The sequence below is a fragment of the Plasmodium malariae genome (assembly GCF_900090045.1).
Source record: "Plasmodium malariae genome assembly, chromosome: 14".
In the NCBI taxonomy this organism is placed as follows: domain Eukaryota; phylum Apicomplexa; class Aconoidasida; order Haemosporida; family Plasmodiidae; genus Plasmodium; species Plasmodium malariae.
Window position 1 is genome coordinate 189,170 of NC_041788.1, and position 12,398 is coordinate 201,567.

Consider the following 12,398-nt stretch of genomic DNA (forward strand, 5'->3'; position numbering starts at 1 on the left):
ATTGTAAATCTTTAATATTATAATATATTCAGTAAAAACAAAATTAATAATAATATAATATACTTCTAACAATATAGTATCATATTTATTTAAAATTTTTTTTGTATCATTTGCTTCGTAAAAAATTATTAAAATATATATAACTATAAAGAATTTCACAACATTAACAAAGAAAAATAAATGTCAAAATATATTGTAAAATTTTTTTTCTTAATATTACATAAAATTAACTCTTATTAAAAAAAAATAATGCGAATTTATTTATAAATATCAAAACTATATAATTTAATTATTTAAATTAGTACACTGCTTAAATAATATTTTTTATTAATTTTTTTCAAACTAAAATAGAAAAAAATATATATATGATTTCATATAATTTCAAAATATACAGTTTATATGGAATATAGAACATAGAGAATATAGATAATATACTCTTCATTATCATAGTACAATAATTACAAATCATCAAGGTATTCTGCTAACAATTCTAAAAGCATATACATTATATTGCAGGACTTATTTTTTATTCTTAAAAATATTCATGATTACAGTAATAGTAATAATATATTAAATAACTATCATTTTGTGTCATGTTAAACCTAGAAGATTCTTTAGAAAATTCCTAAATAATTAATATCATTTATATATTGCAATATAATGAAAAATTGAATATATTTACCACAACATGATATACGAAGGAATACATCTTTTTAAGGCAAATAAGAACTCATTTTTAATATTTGTATAATAATTTTTGAAAATTATAATTTTTAGTAAGTAAAGTTTACATCATTATTTCTATATGAGAAAGCTTTATAAGAGTCCAGATAATTTTGTTTTTTAAGTATACTTATTCAGAAAAAATATTAATATAATTCTAGAAAAACAAAAAAACATATTGTTACAGTGGAATTATTCAATATATGTACACCTATACATATTGTTTACTTAGAATAAAATAAATTAAAAATATATGAAGATTAATTTAAAAAAAAAAAAAAAAAGGAACTAATAATAATAATTTTTAATTCTTTTATTAAAAATGTTATTAGCTATATTTTAAAATCCTTATTCACAAAAGTTAACATATTCTAGTCTCATGTTCTGTAACTTTTAAGCATCCTTAAAAAAAAAAAAAAAAATTATTCATAGGTTATTCCATTGAATAAATAATAGTTTTTAATATATAAGTAAATGTAATAACTGAAGCAAGTGTTCATGTTGTGCTATAATTTTTTATTCAATTTATAAAAAGTCAAACTTAATAGAAGAAAATTACCCGTAAAAGAGTTCCATGAGGAACATTGTTCATTATTTACATTTAATTAAATATTACAAAAAAAAAAAAGTTCACTACTTAAATATATCTTAGTGAACTATATTTACAAACAGAAACGTTATATATTTATTAGTTATTCACAAATATGCTATACATTTATTTTTTAATTTATTTTTATTCAAAAAATGAAGTTTATAAATAGAAAGTATTAGTAATTGTAAACATTAACTATGTATCTTCGCATACAATTTTAAAACAATATTAACTCTTACTATATTTATAGTAAGCATAAATAATAACACAAATATAAAAAATTTAGTTATGCATAATTATATCTCTACTGAAAACAATATAATTTTTTTCATTATACTTAAGGAACATTTCGATTTTTATAGATATGTAGTACATATATAAATGTTTTTTATTATCAAAATACAAAGAACATCTGGAAAAAAAAATTTGAACATATTATTTATTAATATATGATTATATATAGTTCATTAAATTAATACCTTAACAATGTAATATATAAAAATAATATATATTATATTAATTTATAAATTTTTCAGTGTAAAAAATGTTGAGGTAATTTTAAAAAACTGAATTAAAAACGTATTTGAGAGGAATATTAATAAGTTAAATGTTTTTAACTCTTCATTTAACATTAAATATTTCGAAAAATAACGTAATTAAACAATTATAAATAAATAATATTTAATAAATATTTTATTTTATTATATATTTAAAATTTCATATTTAAATCATGAAAAAAGTACTAAGCCTTTGATAATAAGACCTACTATAAAATAGTTCTATAAAATTTATATCACAAAGCGTATTTTATAACATAAATATTAAGTTTATTTGTTGGTAAAAATAATATATATATACATATCAGTGTAAAATTATGTGTTAACTTCTCTATATAAAACACAAATTAAAAACACATTTATTTGTAATTTAAAGTAATCATAGAATTTTTTGATTACGAAAAAAAATAATCCTTTTTAAACACAAAACTATTAAAAATATAAAGCTATATAATTTATAGTTAAATATAAACTATCAATGGTCATTAACAAAATTATACGTACTCTCCTATTATATATTAAATTTAAAGCAAATATATATATTTTTCTTAGGAAATTTTTGAAATAAAAAATTGTACGAATAAAAGAATATTATTCATTTAATCTGAAAACGATCTTTAGAATATAAATAGAAAAATATTATAACTTTCTAATTTACAAAAAAACTAAGAATACATACATTTTCTGTTGTGTATCAAAAATCCACTTATATTTTATGGTAATTATAAAATTTGAAGTAGTTATTAGTGTGTTTATTAAGTGTATTCCCATAAATATTAATGATAATAGTTTGATTTCAAGATATCTATACAGAAATAAAAATATTCCTTATTATTATTTTTCTCTGTTTCTGAATTTAATTTTTTCATATTTTTTAACTTTTTTATGGTAATAAATAATTCCTGATATTAGAGCAATACTCAATAAAATAAAAGGTACAAAATTTATTAGAATACGAAAAAATTGTCCTAATATGCATATATCACTAACATTGCTTGCTGCTTCGCACATAATGCATGTAACCTTTGCTCCTTGTGCTGTTGATACACTGTGCGTAAAAAATCCTTCTAACTTTTTTAGTTCTTCTATAATAGACTTCCATGGAGATTCCTCTGTTATAGGTTTTAAATATTCTTTCTTTAAGCCTAGTTGATACAATAAACTACCTTTATTTCCAAATGTCAGTGATACTTCTAGTATAAATATTATTAATATAAACAAGAAGATTAATACAGGTAAAACAATTCGTAATCCGTATTTTTTACGCATTACTTTGTTGTAAACCTGATTACTAATTGTCTTGTTATTTCTAAGAAAATCCGTATAATCAAGTTCCTTGAATATTTTTTTTTCTAAATGGGAATATTTCTTGGTTTCAAATGTACAAGATTTATTTTTTATAGTTCCTTTATTATCTCCTGAAATATTTGAAAGATATGGGTTTGACTGTTTCTTTTTTCTCGAGTCATCTTTTTCACTATAAGATATATCTTTTTTTTCGTACACTCTGTTAATTTTCATTTCTCCTTTTAAACGTACACTACTTGAATCATTATTTTGCTTGTATTTTGCTAGTAAACGACACGTTCTTGCGTATAACCTTTTGTGATGTTTCCAACTTTCACCAAAAGATTTCTTAAGAACATTCTAAAAAAGGAAAAAATTAAAATTTTAGTTATATAATTAAATATCTAATCGTAGAAAAACAACAATATTAAAAATAGAGCACAAAATATATTAATAATATATATATTCTTAAATAATGTTATTATACCATTTTAATGTAAAAATAACATATCCAACTTAAAAGGATCAACGTAGTAAATTTAATAAATAATTGTGTCTTAATTTTTTGTTCCATCATAAAGATATTTAAAACTATAATATATTAAGCGATAATGTAACAATAATATAATATTTCTATAATTATAGAGGACGCTATTATTATTATTTTTTTTTTTTATTTTTTTTTATTTTAGAAAAAACATATTAAAAATATATTACTTTAATTTTTTTATAAAAGAGTTCAAGAAAAATAACTGTAAAAATAAACTATAAAATTTTTATCTTAATATTATTTATAATTTAATAAATATAATTAAAATACTATAAAACAAATTAATTAATGAATATTCAAAATATATATATTATTTACCTAATGAAGTAATGGTTTAATATTTTTTTAGTTCTTTTCAATATAAAATAAAAAAATATATATATGATTTCTCAACATTTCGAAATATTTAGTATATGTAGCATATAGAATGTAAAGAATATAACTAATATATTTCTCCATATTGTAGGAAAAGTATTCCTGTTTTCAATAATGTATTCCTATTATTAATACAAATATTATTAATATTAATTTTGAGAAAAACAGTTTATTGCTAAAATAATATTAATTATTATATCAATATAATAAAAGAAATAATAAATGAAAAAAAAAATTTTTGACTAGTTTTTTCTTTATTTTATATGTAATATATGGGAAAGTTACTTTGTAAACTTATGCATTTTTTGCGTTCTATAATATAGGTAAAATAACGGATTTATAACAAAACATGTAATATATAAAAAAGCTACGTATTTCAATGTTAATAAGGAATGACCTTTTACTTTTGTAATATAATTTTGGAACTATGCAGTATTTAATTACATATAATTAATGCTATTACATATAAATTAAATTATTGTAAAATCATCAACTTATTTTAATTTTTTTTAATTTAATATTTATATTTAAAATATATATAGTACAAACATAATAAATAACGTATAGAGCAATGTTTGTACTAACTGTATTAACATATGAATAATCATGGAAGAATAATTTACTTTAATTATTTAAAAAACAAAAATATATACAATTCGATGTTATTCATATACTTCAAAGATATTTTAGTATTTTTTATAAAAAAGTACTGACTTCAACAATTACGTAAGTAAAAAGTAAAATGAGAAATGTTATTAATTCGCTCGTTTAAATATAAAATTTCATTAATTCTAAAATTAATAAGGTTTTATTTATAATTAGTTCTTTAAAGGAAAATTGTATTATTGTTCATTCATAATATCATACTTCAATTATAAGAAAAATAAAAAAATCCGTAAAAATATTTTTACATCAAACAGTTTATGAAAAATTTATATTTTATAATATTTTTTTTATAAATCTGATTTTTCATGTATATTATAATGTAAGAAAACACATTACTACAAAAAAACTAATGATTTGGATTTAATTAAATAAAGAACAACTTAATATATCAATATATAAAGTAATATATAATAAATTGTTTAAAATTATAATCAAAATATCACTTACAACAACTAAAAAAAAAAAAATTGTTAAAAAAATAAATTATTTCATTCTATGAGAGAAGTTGTATCAATTGTCACTTTGTATATTAAATTAAACAGGTATATATTTAATGTATTAAATATCTTTTCGAAACATTTAGACATTTTATTTTTGAATATAAAACACATTTTTATATTTAATATTTAGTAATGTCAATAACGCAATTATATAAAACAAAAAAAAAATATTATATATATATATATAATAAGTCAAAATATTTAACAAATTCAAAACAATAAATTAAAATACTAAATAAAATATAAAAACATTATAACTGTTAAATATATTATATATATCTTTTATTAATTTTCTGTATGAATAAACTTTTCTATATTATCTAGGTTCCAAAAAAAAATATTTTTAAGTACACAAGGAATAATTTTTTTTAAGAACAATTTCATTAATAATAAAAAAAATGTTTATTAGATAAAACATGTATATTATATATGATCACTCTATATTATTTTTGACCAGTATTTAACTTTTTTTTCATTTACTGCATTGGCCTCTATAATTCTAAGTATTTAACAGCATATAAATAATCACTAAAATATATAATTAAATAACTAACAATCGTATAGATTTACCCCCATTCTCAGAATTATATAATCGTATTAGTATTTCTTCTCTAATTTATAGTAAATTTTCTTATAGAATAATAAAAAGTGTAATAAATGTACAATAAAGGAAAATATTCCTATGCATCCGCTTATAAAAATGTATTTATAAATGATTAATATTCTAAACTACTTTTTTTTGGAAGTACCAGCAGAATACTTTTTCATACACAGAAATGAGACCCATATATATTAGTTTTTTAACTACAAATATATGTATCATGGAAAATTGCTTATATAAAACAGAAGTCGATTTGTTAACCAATTTATTGATTTCAGCTTTTGAATTATCTTTGTCCATATACTAAAACTTTCCATCATATTCTTTTTCAATATTATAATATTCGTCGTTTTAAACATAATATCCATTTTCATATAACATATCATAAATCATATATTATTTGTTCCCTTATTATTTTCTGATAGAAATATATAAGAACTTCTATCTAATATTCCACGTGCATGGTTCTAACAAACTAAAAATTTGTTAAAGTTACAATACAACGAATATAAAATGTTTTTATTATTTATAATATAATAAATATGCCTACTCAAATAAAATTTCCACATTAATAGATATGTATTTTTATATAAAATAAAGCACAAAAATATATGAATTAAATTTTCTTCCATGTTATTATAACGCATTAGTGAAATAAGAACATATCCAAATAAAAAGGACAAACAAAATAGTTTCAGCTAAAATAAAAAATTTCATTTTTTAATTTATGTAAGAACTAATGAATTTTATAATATATATAAAAGTAACTAAAGAATTCAGTGTAAATTAACATGACCCTGACAAAAAGGTAAATTTATTTGCGCTGCTATTTTATTTTTAAAAAAGGTATTAAACTGTATTAGTATAATACAAATATATAGTAGAAATAAGAAAAGTTTATTTAAAAACATTTTTGTAAATATTTCCGATAAAATTTTTTATTAAAAAAGAAACATCAAAATAATTTTTGTTTATAATAATTATTTTAATATATCCTCAATATATATATATATACATATATTAGTAATATAAGAGAACAATTCTGAATTTTAGTTATCAGTGCTTTTCAGAAGAATTAAAAATTAAAATATATTTTTCATTATGAATAACTATTTTATTTGATAATTAGAATAAAAAAAATATATATGTATTGAGAACTGGTACATAGGCAAATATTAGTAATATGGTTATTAATTTTTTTGTTAGATGCCTAATAATAAGCTTATTTATTTGTACATGTTATACCTATAAATACTATTTTATAATTAAAAAACATAAATTATATTATAGAATTTAATAATATACATGATATGAAAACAAAATTTATAATAAAAGAAAATTTTCTTTTCTGGTAAAATTTATAATTTAATATATTCCAAATACTTATAACATAAAGAACTTTTATAAAAGAATATTTTGGAAATTCTCCTCTAGTAATTAATTAGTGTGCAGAATACTTATACTTCAAAAAGTACTATCCAATTTATCTTTTTTATATATACGTATAATATTATTAAATGTTGAATACTATTACATCATATAACTTAAAATAATACAATATGTATATTATGGCTAAAAATAAATTAATTAAATTTAAAAATTAAGTAAATTTTAATTTCTTTTTTTTTTTTTTTTTTGTTTAACATATTAATTTGTACGTTCTAGAGAAATTATATTAAGATAAATTAAAAAAAATATGTAAAAAGAAACGTACTAAAGAAAAATTGCAAAAAGAAACTAATATCTTTAAAAAATACAGAAAAATATATATAATAAAACATAAAAAAAATTTGAAAAAATATTTAATGTATTATTTTTCTATTTGATATTTCAAATGAAGAGATAAGTGTGCATATTTTTTGTTGATTTATAAATAAATATAATCAGAAAACATGTATTAAATTACAGCTTACATGTAACTTAGCAAAATAATATAAATCTTATATTTTATGAAATATAACTACAAAGAATAAATATTTATACTCCAAAACGTTTGTTCAATATAATGAATGTAGTTAATTACAAAAGCATAATATATTATCTATACTATTTCAATTGTATATCAATAAATTGATACTAAATTTTATAATCAAATTACTTTTTTTAAAAAATAATTAAAAAAGAATATAAAAAATTTTTAAAGTTTACGTTACATAATGTATATTACCTTATAGAATAGAACAAGAATAAGATAATAATTTTTTTATTCCAAGTTTTCATACACATATATTATATATATACATATAAACATAGTTAAAAATATTCTGGATCTTAGATCTTTAAATGCTTTTTTCATTCGCATTTTAATTATTATGTATAAATTTTAAATTTATTTTTATATAAAAAGCTGTAAGAGCGCACTTTAGGAAATGATATCCTATATTATTAAGAACACATAATGATAAAAATTATATAAACATACTAGATTATAATTATATATTATTTTCTAAAATTCTGCATAATTAATTTAGCTGGTAATATTTAGAGAATTAACTTTTTCCTATATTTTTTTATTCATGTTATAATTTTTAAAAATGTTCATGCAAATTTAAATTAATTATGCATATTCAGTAAAATGAAAAAATGAACTATATGTAATTTTCATTTTTCTTGAAATATTTAACTAAGCCCTAAATTAGTGAATGCAACATCAGCAAATAGTATTATTAAATATATATATTTATTTTATATATTCATACCTGTTAATTCATACATATATATGTGTAGTAATCCCTTTATATCTCTTAAAATATTGTAGATACAAAATCGCTCGTAATATTCATTTCTTACAAATATATCTTTTGCAATAATAGATTATGTCCCTTTTAATTTGTCCTTACTGTTATAATGATAATAATAATATAAGGTATATTACTTTTTTTATTTTAATTTTTCGTTTAAAAATTAATTAATATGAGTTATACATATATCCAGTGAAATTAATATTTTTCTATTGTTTCATTAAGTGATATTTTTACAATCATTATTATTATAGGATTAATAAATCTTTTCTGCAACACTATTACTACCATGAGTGATATTGAAGTATACTAACACAAACACATATATGTTAAAATGATCTCTAGAATAAGGACCATTCCTATTTTTATCTACATGTATTTGTTGTACTCCAGCACTGTACGGATATTTATCTTTTCTAATTTATTTACTTTTTAAAAATGCATATAAACTTTCCATATTATAAATATGTTTATATATATTTATCTAATATTATTTTTACAAAAAAAAAATTACAAAAAATATGGTATAATTTTTTTTTTTTTTTAAGTTCCAAATGAATTAGTACATTATATGCAAACTTGCATACGAAATATGTTTTTGCACATTTTTTTTTGTTACATGTTCATACTTTTTTAGATGTTCGTTTATGTATGGTGAATATTATAAACATGTGCATGTACACGGAAGTACATCTTATTCATATATATCTATGTACATATAAACTTTGTTCCATAATTCTACAACAAAAAACTTTTACGTTTTTTTTTTATACCTTTAGACATTACATATTTATATTAAGATAGAGCATTGGTTTTCATAATACTTACGATAAATTCACTAATTACACCCTGTATAGGAATCTATAATACACGTAATAAAATGTTCGTTCTCATTTTTGATGAAATATTCAATGAGATTGGTGTAAAACGATATTTCTGTGCAACAAATAAATTTAAACTCTTCCCTCTTAAGGGAGCTTACACTGTTTTTCATATTCCTTTTCGTTTTTAATATTTTTAAGTGAAATATATATTTCAATGAACTTTGTTCAATGGTGATATTACGCCTTGTCACATATCAAATTTTCATTAATTTTCTTATTCTATCTTATTTACATAAACTTTTATAAAGAATCATTTACAATGTAGGCACACAAGGTTGTAATGTGTTCAAGTACTTGTAAAAAAAAATCCAACATGCAAAAATTCGTATAAAAAATTTGTATTCATGTGTACTCATGTGCGACGTCTCAAAGTAAAAATTCTGATACGTGCATAAAAAGATAGTTCAGGAAAAGAAAAAAATTATATGCATCTAAGTGCGTTCCATATTCTTACATAATCATTCACTCATTAATAATCCTATTTTACGTATACAGACATTCACGTAATTGTATCCTTAAAGTATTTAAATTATTTATCTACATGAAATTAGTTCCAGACCATAAATATATTAGTCCATTTATTTTGTTTTAAATTAATTACACACACGTTAACGCATTTATAAAAATATTTTTGCAATGAGGAAAATAACAAAAAAAAATTTACACATATACATATGAAACTCAGTCATAAAAAGAAATTTCTGATGTCTTAAGGGGAAAAAGATAAAGCATGTCATACATTATGCATATTATTTCGTGTATTTGTTCTAGTTTTATCATGTGCAATCTGTGCAGGAGACAAAATTTATATGAACCCCTTTAAAAATATGATCAAATTATTCAAATTGTTTTACTAGGTATAAAAATAAATATTTATTTTATGAAACATAGAATGGTACTTATGTGGAAAAAAGTAAGTGCACTCATTATCCTAGGAATTTATACATATATACCCACACATAAAGACACACGTATGCACACATATGGATACAATATAGCAATATATGTAACACAAAAATTTTCCGAACAAAGTAGATTTTATTTTTTAGAATCCTAAATTCCAATGGAATACATATTTATAAATTTATTTTCGCAGCTCCTGAAGATCAAAAGCAAACTAAGAGAAGAAAATAAAAAATGAAAAAATGTGGTAAATAGTTACATTTACAAGTTTTTTTTTGTATCTTTTTTGTATTAACCGTTTATATATATATCCTTCTTCCTTTATTAGAAGAACATCTTTCTAGTTGTCCACCTAACATGCAAAACAAACTAAAAAGAAAGAAAAACTTTAAATTTACCTTACATTTATACATTTATTATCATAATTAATTATACTTTATGTTATTGTTCTTTTTTTTATGTTTCCTGTTATCATTAGCTCTAGTTTTAATTTGGCATGGTGCTTCAACTATCCTTTTCCATCTTCTAGATTCTTCCCTTTTTTAGATTAACTTTCTGTTAATAAATTTAGATACTACTTATATAGAAAAATATAAACAAACAAAAATAAGTTGTGTTCTTCATTATGTGCACATTGTTATTCTTACAATGTACATATTATTATACTCTCTATTCTCTACTTCCTTTTTAACTAAAATTTTTGCTTGCATTATCCCTTAATTTTTAAGGGAACAGCTAATAGTATACAATTAATTATGATCATGTCAACATTTACAATTATAATTACGCATTTTACAACATATATAATAACAAGTCAGCACTCCATTCAATCTTTAGTGAATTTTTTACAACACTTAAATAAGGATGCTAATTTTTTTTTTTTTTTAATTCTCGTACAAGTCATTTTACTTAAAAATTAATAATTAAATTTAATTATTTATAATATTTCAAGTATTAATTTCAAGAAAAAACAGAAAGGCAAAAAATAAAAAAAAAATATATCAAAAGTAAAGGTATAAATCCGAGGTAAAAGAAGGAAGAAAAATATTTAGGTAAAAATGATAAATAAAAGTGGGACCTAAATAATGCTTTACGTATAAATGTATATATGCAATATATATTAGTTTCTCATGTATACGTGTAAATATTTAAAAACAATTTAGAAAAAGTTAAAGAAAAAAAGAAAATATAACTACGAAAATGAATAGAGGCATGCAAATATGTAACAATATATATAGAACCTCATTAAAAACTAATAGAATAAAAGCAAAGAAAAACGCAAGAAAAGTTTGAAAGAAACATAAAAGAACGAGAATGCATTCAATACTAACGAAAGATATATATACTGTAAATGACAAAAATATTGATGCTAATATGTTTTTATTTTTGAACTTATAGAAGATAACTTGTCTCAAATATACTGTTATATATAAGAAAATAAACTAATAACAATCAAATTATAGTAGTCCACAAAATTATTTCCCTAATTTACTATATCTAAAAATATTTAATTATTATGTATAAATATTATATTATTTAAAAATATTAATAATTATTTAAAGATTATATTACTATATTTCATATGTGAGTTAGCTTATTATAACTTGTAAAACAAAATATTACACACATGATAAATTAATTATTAGATAACAAACAAATAACTATATAAAACATTATCATATATATATAATTGTGTTTATATTTATTTCTTTGTAAATTATATTATTTTACTAATTAAATAAAGAAAATTTTAGTTAATTTCCTTTTAAAAGTTATATTACTTATTAATATATGAAATATAATATTACATCAACTGAGATATAATTTAAATAAATATACAATAATCATGTATCATATTAATATAAATTATTCAATAAAAGTTCACTAAATTGATTTATTATGTTATTTCATTATGCGTACAATATAAAATGATTATTTTTTAAGGTCAAATATAATTCCAAAATAATATATGCATTATTATAATAACGAAAATTAATATTGTATTACATAAATAATTAT

General features: G+C 19.1%; 1 protein-coding gene across 1 annotated transcript; it reads right to left on the reverse strand.

Annotated features, from left to right (window-relative positions):
- Positions 1-2,706: 2,706 nt before the first annotated feature.
- On the reverse strand, positions 2,707-3,736 carry PmUG01_14013200 (fam-l protein; the record flags this gene model as incomplete). The annotated part of the gene is made up of 2 exons (XM_029007680.1): positions 2,707-3,519; positions 3,647-3,736. 2 exons carry the CDS (start codon positions 3,734-3,736, stop codon positions 2,707-2,709), a joined length of 903 nt encoding a protein of 300 aa, XP_028864045.1.
- Positions 3,737-12,398: the final 8,662 nt, after the last annotated feature.